This window comes from Liolophura sinensis, chromosome 10 (assembly GCF_032854445.1).
Source record: "Liolophura sinensis isolate JHLJ2023 chromosome 10, CUHK_Ljap_v2, whole genome shotgun sequence".
NCBI lineage: Eukaryota > Metazoa > Mollusca > Polyplacophora > Chitonida > Chitonidae > Liolophura > Liolophura sinensis.
Genome location: NC_088304.1, coordinates 33,289,866 through 33,312,428, shown reverse-complemented (window position 1 = coordinate 33,312,428; position 22,563 = coordinate 33,289,866). Strand labels below are relative to the sequence as shown.

At 40.4% G+C, this 22,563-nt stretch overlaps 1 protein-coding gene across 2 annotated transcripts in view; it reads right to left on the bottom strand.

Moving 5' to 3' along the window:
- Positions 1–602: 602 nt before the first annotated feature.
- LOC135476690 (interferon-induced GTP-binding protein Mx-like) overlaps positions 603–22,563 on the bottom strand; it is a 41,462-nt gene continuing 19,501 nt past the window's right edge. For both annotated transcript variants that reach the window (XM_064756800.1, XM_064756801.1), the window contains exons 4-15: positions 22,006–22,236; positions 21,756–21,911; positions 21,416–21,570; positions 20,739–20,877; positions 19,875–20,073; positions 19,414–19,489; positions 8,129–8,251; positions 7,805–7,946; positions 5,122–5,363; positions 4,629–4,746; positions 1,504–1,631; positions 603–950 (exon numbers count right to left, since the gene is read on the bottom strand). In XM_064756800.1, the coding sequence (XP_064612870.1) occupies positions 729–950; positions 1,504–1,631; positions 4,629–4,746; positions 5,122–5,363; positions 7,805–7,946; positions 8,129–8,251; positions 19,414–19,489; positions 19,875–20,073; positions 20,739–20,877; positions 21,416–21,570; positions 21,756–21,911; positions 22,006–22,236 (1,931 nt within the window). In that variant the 3' untranslated portion in view covers positions 603–728. The remainder of the gene's footprint in view (positions 951–1,503; positions 1,632–4,628; positions 4,747–5,121; positions 5,364–7,804; positions 7,947–8,128; positions 8,252–19,413; positions 19,490–19,874; positions 20,074–20,738; positions 20,878–21,415; positions 21,571–21,755; positions 21,912–22,005; positions 22,237–22,563) is intronic.

The window sequence follows — 22,563 nt, the reverse complement described above, 5'->3', positions numbered from 1 at the left end:
TGCAAGGCTGAACTCTACGCATAGATAGTCAAATCACAGACCCTTTATGTAACACAGATAAAGCTGAAAAACAACATATATTTTTACTATTAAAATATTTTAAAATGAAGCACACACAATTGTAAGACAAAACGCTTGTCTATAAAGTTATAAACCATCGAATCTAATATTAAATAAATATTGATCCGTTCTTCACGTCACGGATCTTACAATAGTAAAACTGTGTTAAGATAAAGGTATACTGATTCATTAACAAAGAAAACATTAGTTTCAAATGTCGATGAATTGAACATATATCTCACTGTAGTCAATGTTTCATCTTCACCATAACCCAAAGCCTATACCATATTGGCCATATCAGCGTACTATATCGCTATCACTCAAATTTGGGTAGAAGGGCAGGTTTTACTCAGTCAAAAAAAAAAAATAAAGAGCTATTTCAGAGCAAATTGTGAAAATTAAACTGCTAATACATCTTGTCAAAATATTGTCTTAACGATTATTTCGTAAGAAGACTCTTGTTTTAAAAAATAATGGCAATTTCCAAGTGACCAAAATCTGCAATGCTGATTTCATTTCCCTCGTGCCAGATTTAGAAACTGCTAATACATCTTGTCAAAATATTGTCTTAACGATTATTTCGTAAGAAGACTCTTGTTTTAAAAAATAATGGCAAATTCCAAGTGACCAAAATCTGCAATGCTGATTTCACTTCCCTCGTGCCAGATTTAGAAGCGACTAAGGTCTGTCTCAGCCCGTAGAAGACGATTCTTTCTGTCGCGCAGCTCTGCTCTCTTTTGCATCACGCCGAGATCCTCCACCACGTGGTTCGCGTTCGCCAGGTTAGCCGCAAACTTCGTCAGCTCGATGCCAATCCTGTTCACGAGAACACCGAGCATCTGATGACGGATGATCATCGGAACCATGTCTATAACCCGTCGATAACACACCTGTACCAGAAACAATCAAGTTATTCACAGTGCCCGCATAAAAGTAACAAAAAAAAAATAGTAAAAATACATTCATCTAAACAGAAGAATTTCAATACACGATTTTTTTTTCTTGAAAAACCTATGCTTTTAATCTCGCAAATACATTACGAACTCTACTGTGCAGAGATGACCTAGTCGGCAGAACGTCCTTCTCTTAAGTGGAAAACCCGTTCCCATAGGGGTCAAACCTAAGCCTTGAGCAATCTATAGGCAAATTGTTGATTGGCGTGTGATATATATGAGGCGATGTGTCAAGGAAGAGTTGACCCACTGCCCAGTGCTGTTACTACAGGTGGGGCATCAAGACTGGTATATGTGCATGCACAAGTATTATTATCAACATTCAGACTTGACCGATGTACTGGGTCAGATTCGAGGTCTGCACATGACTATAATGCAACACCAACGTGTTAAATGTTACGTGGATTACACCGAGTAAACAAGCGTTCAACCAGCAAACAAACCAGCAGATCTGTTAAGAGTATTTACATGCGGAGGTATAACAACTTACGGTAAAGTAACAATTCAGCGCATCAAGTATATGTTCGGCTTCTTGTTGTTCTTTATCTTCTTTTCCATATTCTTGTGACATATACGACCTTTTCTTTTCGTCCTTTTTATGCTTCTCTTTTAAAATATCTGTAAATAGAATTGTAGGAATGTAGGAATCAATAAAATTAGTTCCATAGTGGTGTTGGATCTTTCCCACAATCTAATATTGGCCACTTTATAAATGCCTTTAAAGAAATGGGCTGTCATGGGTGAGCTTTGGAATTATTAACTGAAACAGAACTGTCCGAATATAATACAAAAATAATTGTGCACAGTGACTCTGAAACTTGAAAAATTGAGCATAGTTTTGATAAACTGTATGTAACTATTTGAAATAAAAAAACATGAGCTACAATCAAAGATTCTAAATATCCGTGCTTGCAACCTTTATGTTCAAAGATTTTATATTCCAAGCACGCTAAATATATACAAAACATAAATACATACATACATACATACATACACGCGCACGCACACACACACACATACATACATGCATACACGCATATACGCACACACATGCACACACATACCTACATACACGCATACACGCACACACACGCATACACATACATACATACATACACACATACATACATACATACATACATACATATTTTAAGAAAATTTGAAATTACACGAAATGAACCGCCATTTAAAGTTTTACATCAGAAACGGACATTATTTTGAGCAGTTATAGCACAGAAATCAACAGCCAATCCAAAACATAACTTATTACACAAATTTCAACCTTCATCCGATGAAGGCAGCCGGCACACAAAATTTTGTACAAATTGAACACTTTTTACAGAAGTTATTCCACAAAAACCAACAACCAAATAAAAATCGTGGAATTCATTAAATATGCATAACTCATGCACGGATTGGACTGGTTTCTGAACTTGACCTTAGGGCTCACAAACATGTTCTCAATGTAGCCAGTGAGTTTCATAACTTTCCTCGGGTCGTTTTTGGCCCATGGCCCCACGAGCCAAGGGAAAAGGCGAACGCTTTATTACCCTTCTTTTCAAGAGGCTTGCATGATTATAAACAGAATATATAAATAGTTTTTCGGTTTGAACACTTTCGGATCAAATCACTATATTAGATGGGTTCTTGGTAAAGAATACGTGTGATACAGCCTAATGACAGAGAAGTGCAATGCAGTTAATAGGGCCAAGTAGGTGTTTCTATAGACTGTGCGAGTGTGAGTGCTTAACGTCGTACTTAACAATTTTTCAGCCATATGAACGACGAAGGAATCCTCAGAGTGCATGTTGCAGGACGAATTTTCACCGCTCTTTTATCCAGTGCTGCTTCACTGAGACGACTTACCGAAGGCAAGTAAGCCGCTCCGCCCGAGCCATTATACTGATACGGGTCAACCAGTCGTTGCACTATTCCCTTCATGCTGAACGCCAAGTGAGGAAGTTATAACTTAGTCTTTTAAAGTCTTAGGTGTGACTCGGCCCAGAATTGACCCTAAATCTACCGCTCCCGAAGCGGACGCTCTACCAACTTCTATAGAGTAATGCTGGCGGAACACCGCTAATTAATACAAGGGAAAGTTACTTTATATAACATGATAAACAAGATAAAAATTATTACCTGACGATTTGAGACTATACGTGCATATCAAAGTGCGAGGAGTCGTTTTTTTGAAAGGGAAAATATCTTTGAAGGACTCATTGCTACCCAAAATGACAATATAAATGTTTTCATTTGCCTAAGACATTGACTTTATTGCAGACGACAAATCAGATATATTTTTAAATATTTGTTTTACGTCCTATTCAAGAACTTTTCAATTATACAATGGCGACCAGTATATTATGGATAGAAGAAACCAGAATTTCACTAATAAACCAACGACCTTTGGCGAGTTCGGCGACGTTTTATGAGTGTGACATTATGTCATACTGTTGGAGTGAGTGCTTAGGGTTTAACGTCGTACTCATACTGTTGGAGGGCAAGAGTTATTCAGAGAACTTCATGCCAGATTATACACGTGAGAATGGGTTCCACGGATCTTCATACAAGATTACACACGTGAGAGTGGGTTCCACAAACTTTCATGAAGATTACACACGTCAGTGGGTTCAACAGACCTTCATGCAAGATTATATTTATTATTTTATTGGTGTTTTACGCCGTACTCAAGAATACTTCACTTATACGACGGCGGCCGGCATTATGGTGGGAAGACACCGGGCTGAACCCGGGGGAAACCCACGACCATGTGCAAGTTGCTGGAAGACCTTCCCACCTACGGCCGAAGAGGAAGCCAGCATGAGCTGGACTTGAACTCGCAGCGACCGCATTGGTGAGAGACTCCTGGGTCATTACGCTGCGCTAGCGCGCTAACCGACTGAGCCACGGAGGACCCCCGCAAGATTATGCAAGTCAGTGGGTTCCACAGACCTTCATGCAAGATTATACACGTGAGAGTGGGTTCCACAGATCTTCATGCACGATTATACACGTGGGAGTGGGTTCCATAGATCTTCATGCCAGATTATACAGGTGAGAGTGGTTTCCACAAACCTTCATGCAAGAGAATGGGTTCCACTGACCCTTTTGCAAGATTTTACATGTGAGAGTGGGTTCCACAGACCATGCAAGATTAAACACGAGAAAATGGGTGTGAGAGACCCTCATGGAAGAGCAATGTACGGGAGCAGAGAATTCTAGATAATTATATCACCGAGGATAGTTTTAACCTACATCAAAGCGATTGTAAGGCAGGCCACTTATCACCACCCGGGCTCGACCAACTCTCCACTTTCATTTTGGTTTGGAAGAAAAGTTTCTGGCAGACACTGCGAACCAACCTAATATAACTTTCCCCTCCAGTCCTTTGTCTTCTGCGCGGTATGTAGGCTGGGAGATAACTCGTCATATTGAGTCAGTACCAAGTTCCAATACAAAGCGGAGAACCGTTCTCAAAAAATGTCCTGAAAATTGTTTTGAGATGGAATGACGGACTGACAAACGGAATGCAAATCTATCTCACCGCCCCGAGTACCAACAGGGGACTCATTAAGAACTATATAAAAATAAAAGACTTTTTCACCGATCTCTTACCAATTTCTCTCAGGTAGGTTTTGTCCTGGGTGTAAATCAGGTCCTCCATATCAAACTGTTCGTCGAGTTTTGTCTCGCACGTAGCTTTAGCGGCCACTCTCAGAGCAGACACAATGGTCTACATTTAGACGACAAAATGAACAGAATTTATAAGATTCTCACTTCAGTCACAACAAACATTAAATAATTTAATCACCCAGAAGAAATAATAACAGCTGCATTTACAACAAGATATAGAAACACACAGAGAACAAAGCACATTTGAAAGAATTCCCCACATACAAAATTTAGTCGACGTCTGTCAGATTTAGGAGCAGAGGAAACTTACAATGATTCTATCTGAAATATTCTGATAACCTGAAGTGGTCACGGAACGACACGGAATAAGGATGTTTGCATTAGCCTAAAGCTAGACGGTAGAACACAAATCATTGAGAGACTTATCCCACTTACAATGAATAAACAATAAGACTATAGCATGTTATATACATACCTTAACGTCACCCATGATCTGAGGAAATCGGGAAAACCATTTATTACACAGTTTGTCCAGGACGATGTCGATACTCCTGTCCACGTCCTTCAAACACAACTCACCAGGATCCTTCATATTTCGAATCACCTTCCGTACAAGTGCTTCAAACACAGGGTACATGATGAAGTTGGGAAGTTCTCGCCCCCGATGATTAGCAACCTGTTTTTTTATGTCGATCATCAAATAGCGGTCATCTTCACCTATAATGCAAGTTAATATCTGTGATTTAACGTTGCTAACATAGAAGTGCGAGATGTGCTGGTTGATTTAATTTTTCGTTTTGAAATTTAATTAATCGCTGTGTGACGAGCTACTTCTCACGAAAAGTGTGTTCTGTTACAGACATATACGTCAGGAGCATATGCCGTTTAACGTACTGATATCACCGCAGCTGTGCGCGAATGATTCGAGGACGGCATCCTCTATGAGCTTATGAACGGACTCGTGTTATTAGCTGTTGGTTAAACCTTCAACCAAAGTTCAGGCATTATCTTAAGAAATGGACTTACAAATGGATGTAGCTCGCACAGTGATGATTCCTTTAATAATTCTATTATAGTCGCTCCAAAATATGTGGTGGTTCGTTCGAAACAGCTACACACACGACTTACGAGCATGGGGTAAATCGCGGGCTCGAGGCGCGAGGTAAGGGGACGAGGACGAGCGCGAAATGTGACCGTGCTCCTTCGTTCGCCTCGCGCCTCAATGAGAACGATATACCATTCGAGCGTCCTCGGCGCGCGGGGCGAGATGTCCTCGTCAGGATTCCACATAAAAACCAGGAGAGTAGATCTGTCAAGGGGCTTGCCTTGGCGGTGACGTACTCCCTGAATCACGTTGGGCTGGAGACTACACCATACATTCCCCTCTCGATGTTGAATAGGAATAAATTACTGGTGTGTACTGGTCAGCCTGCGTTACATCATTGTATTGTTTAAACTTTTCACCACTAGCAAGTATCGTGTTTATCAGTAGAATATCACTGCGGTGCGGTACTACTGACATTCTTTTACAGCACCGCACAGGTAAAATCATTCATACACAAGGAATGGTTTGTCAGTTGCAAGAAGCATTTTAGTGGCTTTCTGACACCCAATTAATGTTGGAATTTATGCTTAACCTGACATAATACAGTAGACCTCTACATGGTCTCACCAGCTCTCACTCCTTAATACCCCTTGGGTTACATTTAATACTGACAAGGCACAGTACATCTCTACATTGGGTAGCTGCATGTCACTCCGTAATAGCCCAGTGGGTTCATGTTTTAATGCTGACATAGCACAGTACACCTCTACATGAACTCACTTTTTCTCCACAATACCCCCAGTGGATTCCCACTGAGGGTTTTTAACAGCCTATATAAATTTACTTCCCAAGAACACGGCAAATACAGCGACTTAATACAGACATAGCGTAAACCCACTGCCTCCTTTCAAACATATAACTCTACAATCACCCAATACAGACACATCACTAACCCAAGGTCCCTCTCTATGTTACCAGTAGGTTCAGGTACCACTTTTGTCACTAAATATTTGAAGAACATGGACTCACTGCTCCATATCTAACGTACCCGTGAGCTGCGGTATAACCGCGGTAAGTGCATCGTTCAATTCAGACACTGTCTAAACCCACTGACCCCTATCTAACCAATGTGTTGGTCGGTGCATTACCTTTAACTCGTATTCACTTGTCACGTTTCTACAACCTCTTTTCGGGAAAATGAGTAAGTTGCAGATAAAATGCGGCAGCTTAAAACAAGCTCGTGAAGTTCAAGCTATGAACATGCAATGTTTGAGTTGTCGGAAGATCTCCCGCGCTATGATACTGTCGGTATCTTCTTGACCGAAGAGTGCATAACACGAATGAGTGACGTCATACATGTAGGCACTGCCATAGTATGCATCCCCTTATCAGACAGGTTAAGCAACTCGTGAACCACCTACGAGTAACGGGTAACGTCATCATTATTTGTGTTTAATGTAGCGCTTGGTAAATCTAGGTCTCGCCACATCTCGCTTTTACAAGCCAAGAAGTATTTATATCACCAGCGAATAATGAGAATATAATTGTCTTATTATATCAATTGTCTTATTTACCTGACGGGCCCAGCTCTTGTAATTCAAGTAACTTACAGTTTTCCATCTCAACGACACGAATGCGCATGCCTCACGCGCACAAATCGTTCTCATTGCTCGCTGACGGGTAGCTTAAACTTTATTTTGAAATAACATCGATTTATCTAGGTCGATAATGTCGGGGAAATGTCAGTGACAGGTGTAAATGCATTTCTATGGAGCCATCCTTCTGATGAACGCTTATTAATTTTTACATACACTAATAACTATGCCATATGTATTGTTTGTATGCTATATAGGCCTACATTATGATAGATAATCGGTTACACAAATATAGAATGAAGTGTTTCATTATCTAATAGATTACAGGAACTACCTGTATAGAATACTACAGCCCGCGTTCAATGAATTTATCGTATCTTACAGCCCGCATCTAAAACCTATGCATGTACTGGTACGTTCCTTTTATCGCATGATCGTTTACAAACAATGCTGTCCGCACGTTACTGTTTGAATGTAAACTTATTTCTCGTTTAAAATCGGTTCTTTCCAATACTCACTGGGGGCCATTCCTTCCACAGCAGTCCCGAATGTGTCAAACCTTCTTCGAACTTCTGTTAGCAGTCTCAGTTCCTGTCCCAGGTTTGTAGTATACTCTCCTTTGGCCAAGCCTTTCAGCTCATCTTTGAATCTTGACACGATCTTTGTATTAAACGGTATAGAAATGTAATATGAGATATTAAATAAATGTTTGGTTACGGAAAATATTCTACAATACACAAAGGCATAAAATAAAGGGGTTTTAAGTATTGTTGTTGCACTTCATCAGAAATCTTTTTTAAAATTTTATTTTCACAGCATTAGAATCCAACATACATACTCACATCCAGCAAGACGCCTTGGCGCCCCTCCTCCGTAAGAGGTAAGCCGTCTCCAAGATTCCGCAGTTCCTCTCGTGTATCTTCAAGTTTTTTTCTGACGTCGGTTTTCAAATCTGGCACCACATTCTGTACGAGCGGAATAATGTTGAACGTTGAAAAAAAAATGAAACAAGAAAGCATTCACACTCAAAACATTAATCTGTTACCAGAAAGTCAGTTGTCTGAGTGATGCTAGAATGTGCGGATTGTTTTGTTACATATAACACGGATATTCTATTAATTCAACATAGGCCTAAATATTCTATTAGACTCAGCTTATTATGTTGGATATGACAAAGTTTTGTAATAATAATAAAATGCATTCTAGCATCACTAAAGTAGCAGAATTTCTTTTAAAATTAACAGATTAAGTTTCTGAGTGCAGAGATTTCAAAGACGTATGTCCTTCCTCCCCTCCACAAAACTATAAACACAATTAGCCATTGTAGAGTTTTAATATATTTTTAAGAGATTGAGTGTACTTGTGTGCAAGTAGCTTTGACCTCATTGGTGGGAGGTTACAGCAATCGCCTTATATCGCCAGTTATGCCCCATAGAATCGTTAAAATGTGTCCGGCACAAGATTGCTACTCGGTGGAATGGAAAATATATGCGCTAATCCTAAACAGATTGAAATGAATGAATGAATCTTTTGCCAAGTAATAGCTGAGATATGACTCGCACCAATTTCCTCTGACATATCAAGGGCAACTCCTAAAACAGGTCTAAAATGTAAAGAGGGCAGAGGTCAACGGTTCTAATAACGAACACCAACGCCCATTTGTGAGGTTTTTCAGATGTGCCCCTTATTTTGTGACCAAAGGGAACACCCGGTATCCCGTAAATCCTGTGAAATACACAATTTCATCATGGATTATGTTTCTAATAGATACACAAAGTGAAAGTATCATGTGTTTGTTATACTTATCATAAAAAGATGTATGACTGGCAAGAGACAAGGCCAACACACTTTATAGCTATTCATGCAGTTAATGTACTTGGCTTTAAAGTTACGCATGCAGACGCTCTGCGAAGTTCACCTCAAGGAAAGATATTCCTTAGTGTGTTATGTAACCAAACGATGAACATAGTAAGATTATAAGGTTTGAAATACATTGTGAACTATGAAGCATGAACTATAGATGAAACAAAACAAAGTTAAGAGTTTGTCAGTACTTGGGAGGTATTCTAGACTACAACAACACATCAAAGTTATGATGCTTACCCCCAGTAATGACACAAACTGCCCACCGTGAAATCAGAATGAAACTATCACCACTCAATGCTTTGAAATTACATGTGTAACATCTAACAGAAGTAAAGTGAACCTTCTGTACTACGAGAAACCAATTGCTATACAGTTCCAATGCTTAATGCATATTTTGCAAAAGTAACAAACTGTTCTTTCACACTTTTCAAATACATGTATTAATAACATGCATGTACTGTGGAATACGAGCAAACATCCATTGCTTGAACTTAACACATCACTAGTTAATTACTCATATTTAATCAACAAAACAACAACAATATTGTAAAGATTACGACTATCCTAAGTCAGGTATCTGTTTTGAGGTTGTGCATAAGGCCTATCATACATTAACACATTACATGTGATGTGAACAATACAAATACAATTGAGTAATTATCACGTATACACTCAACCTACCAAAAGGGACAAGAGGACAATGCCTTTAACGGGCTCCCATACATTGGAATGTACACGGTAGAAGGCTATTTGCGTTTGTCAGATCAGCAATAACCTTTGGTTACAAAACACAAGTAAGGGAATGAAACAGCTCCCTATCTTCATAGAGCGATAGTAACTAAGTGCTGTAGAAACTTGACTATTTACAGTACAAACTATAAACGTGTAGGGAATGGCGCATTTTTACGAATCAGCAATGCCTCACGAACGTGTCACAATAAATTTGAAGTTACAAAACATAACGCTTTTTTCACTCAAATAAACTGCTACAGATGACTAGTAACGGAGTGTAGCAGAAATCACAATAACTGATGAAGAGTAATGAAGAGTAAAACTCACATTCAAAATGTTTCTCGGATGGCGAGAATCTGTTGCCGGTAAAAACAATATGGCAGCTTATACAATCAATCACAGTCTCGGGGCATCATGGGTATCACGGTTTTACAACCATTTCAGCGTAACAACGCAACACAGTTACAACGTATTGCTATAAGAAGTAAATAATAGCTACAGACCATACTCAGAAAAAAAATACAGATTTCGAAAAAGTAGAAACTCTAGGTATGGCGTGTAACCATGGAGACCACTCGGAGAATCTGTAACTTGCTTCATCCTAGGGAAGCCTGTATCTGACATGACCATACCATACGCCCTAAGCACTCCCCTACTAAAAACTTGCTGTCTCAGCAGTTTGCAAGGTATAATATTCATAAAATCACCCATTAATGTTTTGGGTTACAATGTGTCTGGTTAACATTTTAGCTAGCTGTGTATCCACCATACTATCCAAGGTTTGATGATCTGCTCTCTTTCCCACTCCGCATTCCTGGGCAATCGCTGACTTGGGAAGTACATTTGGATTGGCGTGCTGTCCACCATTAGATCTCTGACTTCGTCTAAGTTATGGATCATTATTTAAGGTCTCATCCTCCCCTCCTGCACTATCAGCCGTACCACCCGGCTCTGAAGGACTGGAGGCATCCGCAGACACAAATGTTTGCGATGGTGGTACATCTATGATCATCTGATACTCCGTTGAATCATCTTCCTCCATAGACGTTAAACCCCAAGCACTCACTCACTCACTCACTCAATCTTCCTCCATAGGTTGGTTTTGCAAGGGCTCCTATTGTGGCCTACTGTGAGTCTTCTTCAGCGGGGATGGTGTCTCTCAGAAGATCCCTTGCATCCAATAAATCTTGTCTATAACAAGCCTTTGGTTCCCTTGGCCCACTTTGAGGTTCAACGACATATACGTTATGACTGGATTTGCCAATGACCTTGTGGGGTTCCGAGTGCCAGTGATCTTGTCGTCCAACAACCCTGTTTCTCAAGAACACTCTGTCTATCTGCAAAGGATGCTGCCTGGCGCTATGGTTGTACCTATGGTTGTACCAGAAGGCAGGAACCAGCACATCACCGGAATAACGACTTGAACTTCCATCATCGATGGGCATGGTCTTGACACAATCAAACTTTTGACACCATGTAAAGAGCACAGAGGTGAACCGTATAAATATAACAAAGTGAAAGTATCATGTGTTTGTTATACTTATCATAAAAAGGTGCCTGGATGGTGTTACGGTATTGAAAACGGCAACAGAAAACAGACTCAGTGACTCAATATTACAGTGTAAACAATGCTTTATATATATATAAAAATGAGACGTACAGTTTTACAGACAGTTCAACAACAACAACAACATACACATCAGTATTACCGGTCTTTACAAGTTTCCAGTTCACCTTTGCATCCCAAGGAATGTATTCCAGGAAATCCAACGTAAAGGCCATGGGATAAACACACAATTCACACAAGTCACAAATTGTCCTAGACAGGTACTTCGCCAGGTTAGCGAACACGAACACAGTACACAGGTTACACAGAACTGGAACAGTCAAGCCTTTGAATGACGTCACACCCGCAGAGCACAACACAGGGTAAATACAGGCATGGAGGTATAATCCACTTCAGATCAGTCACAGCTCCCGCAGAAGCTCACAAACGAGCCGTTCAGAGACGTAGAGTAATGTCACCTTGTGGCAGAACGAACGTCCTTTGCAAAACTGAAAACTTCAGTTTAGAGTCCTTGACGACCTTGTCGGTCAGGTGAGGTCAGCGTGTTAAACAAACTACACAGTCAACACTGTATAATCATAATAAAGATCCGAACACCAATAAACGTGACTTCCGCAGAAATTCACATAAACCAGACATCAGTACTACTGTGGTACACAAACGGTGCCGGCATAAAAATCTGTCCTCCCAAATGAAACTGGCATCACCAGCTCATATAAACACAATGGACTCGATACGAGAGCGTCGCACTCTCTCCTGGCTCCCAGTGGATGCAGCAAAAATACCTCCCCTCTGCACAGAAAACACGGCTTATATACGTGCCAGGTGGATTCAACTATTTTTAAACACAGAGTTTAACAGCCAATGAACAGCCAGTTAAATAAACAGAGCCTTGAACAAGGTGCTTTCGGCCAGGTCCGCACTGTACATATATAACAGGGCCTGTTATGCTTTCACAAAGGTCCGCAGACTAACAGTACATGAAAACGTTAAATAGTCATACATAACACCCCCACCCTTCAGGGAAAGAAAGTTTTGCATAAAACTTTCTTTAACATATTCATAACCATGAATAATAATAATAACGTTTACCACAGTCTTTAAAAACAAAGCTGCAGAAAACCAACTAGACACGTGACAAACAATCAGCAATCACATTATCTTTCCCTTTTATGTGTCTAATCTCTAGATTAAATTCTTGCAAAAGCAAACTCCACCGTAACAATCTTCGGTTTTTACCTTTTAGTTTGTGCAAGAAGGTTAAGGGATTGTGATCTGTATACACAACAATGGGGTAACTTGACGAAGTCACATATACTTCAAAATGCTGTAATGCTAGAATCAAGGACAGACACTCCTTTTCTATGGTCGAATAATTTCTCTGGCACTTGTCAAATTTGCGAGAGAAAAAACATACAGGGTGATCAACGTGATCTGTTTCATTTTCTTGTAACAAAACTGCCCCAGCAGATATATCACTAGCATCAACAGCTAGCTTAAATGGTAAATTAAAATCAGGTGCTACAAGTATGGGGCCGCTGCTTAGCATGGCCTTTAATCTATCAAAAGATCTCTGACACTCAATGGACCACAAGAATTTAGCACCTTTCTTTAACAGCTGAGTTAATGGCTCACTAACAAATGAAAAGTTCCTACAGAACTTACGATAATAACCTGCCATGCCCAAAAAACGCTTTAACTCTCTCTTACAACTTGGCACTGGAAAACAAGAGATAGCACTGATTTTAGAATTAACAGGTTTTACCTGACCCTGTCCGACAACATGCCCTAGATATGTGACAAAAGCACAACCAAACTCACACTTGGCCAAATTTACTGTAAGATTGGCTTGGGACAGTCTCGCAAATAATGCCTCCATGATATTTAAATGTTCCTCCCAAGTGTCACTGAATATAATTACATCGTCGATGTAAACACGACACCCTTTAAGGCCTGATGTAACGTTGTTCACAAGTCCTTGAAAGGTGGCAGGGCTGTTCTTCATCGCAAAGGGCATGACTTTGTACTGGTATAAACCATCCGGGGTAGCAAACGCTGACACCTCACGAGCGCGCTGCGTGAGCGGTACTTGCCAAAATCCTTTCAATAGGTCAAACTTGGAGACAACGTTGGACTTTCCCACGGCATCGATACAGTCGTCGATCCTAGGAATGGGAAAGTTGTCTGCTTTAGTGACGGCATTCACTTTGCGATAGTCTGTACACATACGGTACGTCCCATCTGGTTTTGGCACAAGAATACAAGGTGAACTCCAGTTACTGTTACTGGGCTCGACCAGATCATTTTCCAGTAAATACTGAACTTCTTTTCTCAAGTATTCAGTTTTAGTTGGGTTCAGTCTGTATGGGTGTTGTTTAATCGGCTTGGAATCTCCAACTTCAACATCATGATAGATGGACTCAGTCCTGGTTGGAACATCAGGGAACAAATGTTCATATCGACGAACCAAATCCTTCAACTGCTGGCGTTGCTGATATTCCAGATGACCCAACACAGAATCAATGTCCTCAAGAATACTTGAATTCTGGAGTTTGGCTGACCGGAACCTTAAGTCAAAATCTTGATCATCCCTAACAGCTGAATCAGGGCATAAGTTAGAGGTAACAACTCCACTAGGATGTACAACATTGAGATCAGTGCTATCTCTGTCTACATATGGCTTTAACATGTTAATGTGACAAAGTTGTCTAGATTTGCGCCGATCAGGAGTGAAAATAATATAATTAAGATCACTTAGCCTCTTGTCTACTACATAAGGTCCAAAATAACGAGCCTCAAGTGGCTTACCACTAACTGGAAGTAAGGCCAATACCTTCTGACCAACTTCAAATCTGCGTCTTACTGTCTCTTTGTCATACTTAGTTTTCATACTCTTCTGAGAAGCTGTAAGATTCTCTCTGGCTAACTCACATACTCTGTTGAGCTTAGTACGAAAACTTGACACATACTGTAATAGGTTAACATTGTCACTATCACCAGACACAAACTTTTCCTTGAACAACTGTAGTGGACCACGCACAGTATGGCCAAACACAAGCTCAAATGGACTAAATCCAAGTGACTCTTGTACAGACTCTCTTACAGCAAACATTAACAAAGGTACACCCTCGTCCCAATCTTTCCCTGTCTCAAAGCAGTAAGTTCTTATCATACTTTTCAGTGTCTGATGGAATCTCTCTAGTGCTCCTTGACTTTGTGGGTGATAAGCTGAGGATTTATACTGCCTAATACCTAGCTCATGCATAACTTGTTGGAACACACCAGACATGAAATTTGAACCCTGGTCTGACTGTACTGACTTAGGCAGACCAAACATGGTGAAGAACTTAACTAAAGCCTTAATTACAGTCTTGGCAGTAATATTCCTTAGTGGAATTGCCTCAGGGAAACGAGTTGAAGTACACATTATGGTTAACATATACTGATTTCCAGACTTTGTCTTAGGTAGCGGACCAACACAATCTATTAAGATTCTACTGAATGGCTCACCAATTGCAGGAATAGGCCTCAAGGCTGCCTTGGGGATTGTCTGGTTAGGTTTCCCCACTAACTGACATGTATGACAAGACCTGCAAAATTCAGTAACATCTTTCCTTATTCCTGGCCAATAAAAATGACTGAGAATCTTATGATAGGTCTTATTAACACCTAAATGACCTGCTAACGGCGTTTCATGCGCTATGGTCAGTATGTCTTTTCGATAAGACTTGGGCACAACTACCTGATGCTTAACTGCCCATTCATCCTCCAAAGAAACATCGGGAGGCCTCCACTGCCGCATCAATATGCCAGACTTGACATAGTAGTAGCATGGGTCAGGTAAAGATTCACCATCTTTAGCTGCATCATTAAACAAGCAAGAAATACTTGGATCACTGTGTTGTTCAGCAATCAACTCAGTCCTACAAAATGGCTGATCACCACTAACAAAATTAGTATCTACTTCCTGCTGGCTGTCTAATTTGGAAGAATCACCATCCAACATGTTGTTGAGAAAAGTCTCGCTCAAATCAACAGAACTACCCTGGTCTGTACTGACTTTTCTAGACATAGCTCTTGTAACAACACAGGACGGATATAAACCCGCTATCTCGCTTTCAACTGGCTCTGTGACTGAATTCAGAGAAGGCTTATCAACCATTAAGGGATCAACAGTAACTTTATCATGTGCTAAGTCATTTCCCAACAACAAATGAATACCCTCAAAAGGTAATGAAGGCTTAATGCCTACCCTGACAGGTCCAGATATCAAATCTGATGACAAATAAATATCATGAAGGGGAACACTGACAAAGTCACTAGACTCTACACCTCTAATAAGGGCACGAACCCCAGAGTATGACTCTTCAGATAAGGGCAGAGTATTCATCAACAACAGAGACTGAGATGCCCCAGTATCCCTTAATATCTTTATAGGGGTAGCACAAGACATGTCGCTTCTAAGCGACACTGAACCAGAATTGATAAACGGAGCGAAGCTATCCATAGAGCATTTGGGAATCCTATCCAATCCCATATCAGCTAACTCAGATCTGCTTTTAACTGCTGATGTAACCTCCGGCAATGTTTTGTGCATTGCAACACAAAGACCTGTGGGCTTAGACTCATTCTGAGCTTCCCGTATCCTTTTCAACTTGTAACATTCACTCATCACGTGACCTACCCGCTTGCAAAAATTACAAGTGACCCTATTTCGAGGACTACTATTCCAATCTGAACTACGTGAACCATGAGCTGTAGAACCATTGGAGCCTGGTGTAGAGCTCTTCTGTGTAGAGCTACCTCTACCTGTTGCATGTGACTGGGTATTTCTACGTGTAAATGAATTAAATGGCTTACCCGTGTATGTAACCTTATGTGTCAAGGAATAATCATCAGCTAAACTGGCTGCCTCTTCAAGTGTACTCGCCTTCTGCTCATCAACGAACACCTTTACATCATTATGAATACAACGCTTGAACTCTTCTACCAGCACAAGCTGACGCAAACTTTCAAAATCCCTGCCTATTTTCTTGGCTATACACCAGCGATCAAACAACTGCTCCTTAGCTCGACCAAACTCAACATATGTCTGATCTCTACCTTTTTCACAGTTACGAAATTTCTGGCGGTAAGCTTCAGGCACCAATTCATAACCCTTCAAAACTACCTCTTTCACATAGTCATAATTGGAAGCATTCTCTACACTTAACTGAGTGTAAATTTCCCTGGCCTTTCCAATTAGCACACTCTGTAATAACACAGTCCAGAACTCTTTAGGCCACTTCAAACTATATGCAATTTTCTCAAAATGCAGAAAATATTTATCCACCTCTTTTTCCTGAAAGGATGGAACTAACCGAATGTATTTGGTCACATCAAATCCTGTACCCTGTCTACCGGAAGGACCCGGTTTCTCATCTCTCTCTAATTCTAACTTTTTCATTTGAAACTCCAATTCTCTTTCCCTCTCTCTTTCTTGCATTTCTCTCTCCTCTCTCTCTCTCTGCACTTCCCTCTCTCTTTCCTCTCTCTGCATTTCCCTCTCTCTCTCCTCTCTCTCTCTCTGCATTTTCAACTTTTCTAACTGTATCTCATGTTCCCTCTCTTTCTCTTTTTCCTCCAATCTCAACTTTTCTAACTCTAACTGCTTAAACTTAAGCTCGACATCAGACTGACCCTCGAACTCATAATCAGATAATGCAGAACTATCAAACTTCCCTATCTCCACTAAATGTTTCAACAAAGTATGCTGCATATCTCTTTTCCTCCATGAAGACTTTATGGACAAACCTAAAAATGTCCCTAACTTAACCAAGTCTTCCTTCTTTAAACTCTCAAAAACATCCTGATCGGGCGCATTAACAAACTGTTTAGGATCAAAATCTCCCATTGTAAATATTCAGCCACTGAATCATTCACCGTTAAAATTAAGCAATCGCTTCTCACATATGTTTAACTTCAAATATTTGGTGCAAAACAAAGGGAAACAATCAGTTCCCGGACAAGCCCCCAATTTCTGTTACGGTATTGAAAACGGCAACAGAAAACAGACTCAGTGACTCAATATTACAGTGTAAACAATGCTTTATATATATATAAAAATGAGACGTACAGTTTTACAGACAGTTCAACAACAACAACAACATACACATCAGTATTACCGGTCTTTACAAGTTTCCAGTTCACCTTTGCATCCCAAGGAATGTATTCCAGGAAATCCAACGTAAAGGCCATGGGATAAACACACAATTCACACAAGTCACAAATTGTCCTAGACAGGTACTTCGCCAGGTTAGCGAACACGAACACAGTACACAGGTTACACAGAACTGGAACAGTCAAGCCTTTGAATGACGTCACACCCGCAGAGCACAACACAGGGTAAATACAGGCATGGAGGTATAATCCACTTCAGATCAGTCACAGCTCCCGCAGAAGCTCACAAACGAGCCGTTCAGAGACGTAGAGTAATGTCACCTTGTGGCAGAACGAACGTCCTTTGCAAAACTGAAAACTTCAGTTTAGAGTCCTTGACGACCTTGTCGGTCAGGTGAGGTCAGCGTGTTAAACAAACTACACAGTCAACACTGTATAATCATAATAAAGATCCGAACACCAATAAACGTGACTTCCGCAGAAATTCACATAAACCAGACATCAGTACTACTGTGGTACACAAACGGTGCCGGCATAAAAATATGTCCTCCCAAATGAAACTGGCATCACCAGCTCATATAAACACAATGGACTCGATACGAGAGCGTCGCACTCTCTCCTGGCTCCCAGTGGATGCAGCAAAAATACCTCCCCTCTGCACAGAAAACACGGCTTATATACGTGCCAGGTGGATTCAACTATTTTTAAACACAGAGTTTAACAGCCAATGAACAGCCAGTTAAATAAACAGAGCCTTGAACAAGGTGCTTTCGGCCAGGTCCGCACTGTACATATATAACAGGGCCTGTTATGCTTTCACAAAGGTCCGCAGACTAACAGTACATGAAAACGTTAAATAGTCATACATAACAATGGCAAGAGGCAGAAGCTCTCAGAAGTTCACCTCAAGGAAAGATATCCCTCAGTTTGTTATGTAACCAAACGATGAACATTGAAATATTATAAGGTTTGAAGTACATCATGAGCTATGAACTATAGATGAAACAAAACAAAGTAAAGAGTTTTACAGTACTTGGGTGGTATTCTAGACTATAACAACTCATCAAAGTTATGATGCTTACCCACAGTAATGACACAAACTGCCCACCGTAAATTCAGAATTGAACTATCACCACTCATAGCTTTGAAACGGCATGTGTAGCATCTAACAGAAGTAAACTGTGCTAGTAACAGATTGTGGTAGAAATCACAATATATGAAGAGTAATACTCACAGTGAAAGCTTTCAAAATTTTTCTCGGATGAGGAGAGACTCTTGCCAGTAAAAACAATATGGCCGCTTATCAACCACTCGGAGCGTCATGGGTATCAAAGTTTTATAACCATTTCAGCGTAACAACGCAACACAGGAACAGGGCGCAACATCAGTCAGCTATTGCTTATGAAAGCAAATAATAGCTACAGACTATACTCAGAAAAATCTACAGATTTCGGAAGAGTAGAAACTCAAGGTACGCAGTGTAACCATGGAGACCACTCAGAGCATCTATAAGTTGCTTCATCCTACGGAAGCCTTTATCTGACATAATCATACCATACGCCCACTACAAAATGTGAAAAAATAATCTGGCAGTGCACAACTTTACAGGAATGGCCAGTTCGAGAGAATTAATATTTCACGAGTGCGAAGCACTGAATATACATGTGACTGCCATTACGTCCAACCATTTGCAAACCATCACTCTGTTTTCGCTGCTCTGAATTTATTCTCCATGCTTTAATCCTTTACAAGCCTATTTTCTGACGTGTTAATTAGAGACTTTGAATAATGTAAAAGCCGAACCTTGATTTGCTCCACCAGTTCCACTGTCAGCCTTTTTGCCAGACTAGGAATCCCTCGCTGGTCCTGAGGAAGGACTCTTTTAGAAAGGAGAAAAATTTTTGTTATTAATTCTCGGATAAACTAAGTGGTATCTAAGTGGTAGCGACATGATAAAATCCCAAGGGCATCAATGAACCAACTCCACCACGATGTCTGTTAAATTTCCCAGAGAATCACCGATTAAGAAGTTTCAAAATAAATCCTGTTGCAGAATTGCTTACAGGTAAAGTTCATTAGCTTGTCTAGATAGGCAGCTGATCATTTGCTAGATAGGCAGCTGATCATTTGCTAGATAGGCAGCTGATCATTTGCTAGATAGGCAGCTGATCATTTGCTAGATAGGCAGCTGATCATTTGCTAGATAGGCAGCTGATCATTTGCTAGATAGGCAGCTGAATATGATTACATCGTTAACGAGTTACCTGAATTTGTCGTGATTTTCAAAGAAATCCTTCTCATCTTGGATTGCCTCCTTTAAGGTTTGTTTTTCGTCCACGGCCGCCTGTCCACGGCACTTAACCATGGTGTAGCCCTTCCTTAAGGGTATCACCTGATTGTTAACAGCTTTGAGCACCTGAGCTTCAGCGCCCTTGTCGATGAGGTCTGGCTTGGTGAGGACTCCTGTTAAAAAAAAACAAAAAAACCCACAACCTCATCAGAGAGGATAAGAACCAGACATTCTCATCAGAGAGGATAACAACCACACCTTATCACAGAGGATAACTACAGCAAAATCTCATCAGAGACGATAAAAACCGGACAAATAACTTCATCAGAGAGAATAATAACCAAACAACCTCATCAGAGAGAATAACTACCAGACAACCTCACCACAGGCATTAACACTCAGCCAACCTTAACAGAGAGGACAATAAAGAGACAATCTCATCAGAGAGAAGAACAACCATGCTGACAATCTCACAAGGGATGATAGTAAACGGACAACCTCATTAAAAACGGTTACAACCTTGCAGACAATCTCACTAGGGAAGATAGCAACCGGGTAACCTCAACAGAGACGACAACAACTGGACAGCATGATCAGTGTTTACGTGTGAATGGCAACTGAAGAATATGACCAGTGTTTACGTATACAGAACAAATAAATTTTTGTAAACAAGATGTCAAATGTCTTCAGTGCTTGATTTCGAGCTCAGTTAAGCTACATATCTTCAAATAAATAGTCTGGCCTAACTGAGAATGACACACAAACAAAGATGAGCCTAACACTGGTTCTAAAGTGTCCTAGCATTTAGCCTGACAATCTTTGTATCACGTTTTCTTACCTAGACTTCGTTTACCATCCGGATCAAACTCTTGTGAGAGTTGTAAGGCCTCTGTGGTGGCGATATCCACATTACTGGGAATCACCACCAGGATGATCGTCTCCTGCTTCTGGATGTAATGCTTAATCAGCTTTTTAATCTGTAAAATCAAATGTGCTGTGGATTATGATCAATGAAACCATACGATGTAAAGACGTGGCCCATGTCAGCTTTTGTTTGCTTTCCACCGTTTTCAGCAAGACTGGTTTTAAACAACCTCAGCCTTTCATTTTAAAAATACTATTATATTTACAATGCTGTTTTCTGAAATAATTAACAAGAGCGTAACACGTATGAAAGTGTCTCTGTTATGTGCACGTCCTAATAAGCAGCAATAATACTGAAAAAAAACAAGAAACACAACAAATAAATACCCCATTACTGATCGAGTGCTACCTGATATAGCAGGCGATGCTGATAAAAATATCATAGTTATTTTTTAAATATGACAATATCTATACAGCTTATCTACATTCCATTCTTTTCCCCCCTGCACTTATATAACATCTTGTATCTCATTGTAATTCTTATAAATTGTACACTCACTGAACAAGCCTTTCCTGCTTTGTTGGGCTTGATCCCGTTATCAACATGTAATCATTGAAAAAAAAACCGATGCATAAAACCAGCTTGTCTACCTGTCGGCCTATATCCGCGGGTTGTCCCTCCACAGCCACACGGGCTATCCCAGGCAGATCAATGAGTGTAAGATCGGGGACATTAGGCGACGTCACCTCCAAAGTGATCAGTTCCTCACTTATTCCTACTTCACCCTCGGTCATGGCATCCTGGGCTATTATATCATCACAAAATTTGCAATTAGAAACTTGAAAGTAATGTTAACAAAAGATGGTGCTTGGAGAACGATATAAAGGATGATTTTGCGGCCTCGTTTTGGTTGTGCAGGTATTATAATGGTAAATGACTGTTAACGTCCAGTAGCAACCACGCACTTCCTAGGAGAGTCTATACAGTTACCTTCTTTGACAGCTTCTTCTACAGACTCAGAGGTGTCGATGTCTTTAGATTGCTTGTTTCCATGTTTGTCCTTGTAAGAGATCTTCCCACCCCAGTTAAGATACTTTTCCCGCTGGCATTTCATTCTTAACTCTAGAGGACATCGGGTGACGATACCTGTGGTATTGGGATGGAAAAGAAGGTTATATATAAGCAGTTTATAACCCATTTTAAGCTAGTAATACCAATGGCTGATTGCAACTGTACTCACCGGAGCCCCGCGGCAGCTGAATTCCACATATGGCCTCTAGGGTAGAACTTTTCCCCGAGCTCTGGTCCCCGATCACTGCCACCGCCGGCAGTCCCACATCTCTGTCCAAACCATAGGCCCGCAGGTTGTCAATAAGGTCAATGTATGGACGGACTTGGGCATCAAATTCTTTCGTCAGTGATGGCGAAATTCCCTGTTCATGTTGATCAGTAGAGTCAATCGACTCTCTGCCTATAATGAATTGTAGATGTTTTTACAGGAGACTGACTTCAAGTGATAGGGCACTATTCGTCACTGGTTTCATTTTATATAATAGGCATCACTTTTTATTCTTGGAGGCCAAACTTACACCTTTGTTTGACCTAAAGGGAAGGTAAAGGGCTTTGCGTTGTAACTTTAGACATTCTTTCCGAAACATTTTCATCTTGATAAACGAGTTACAATCGATGTATATCTTCTTTTCTGATGACCATGTTCATACTTGCCACGATGGCTCATCATTAACTGCGTCGTTAACTATATATTGCTTTTTCTAAAATTTTAGTGAAATGAAAATGT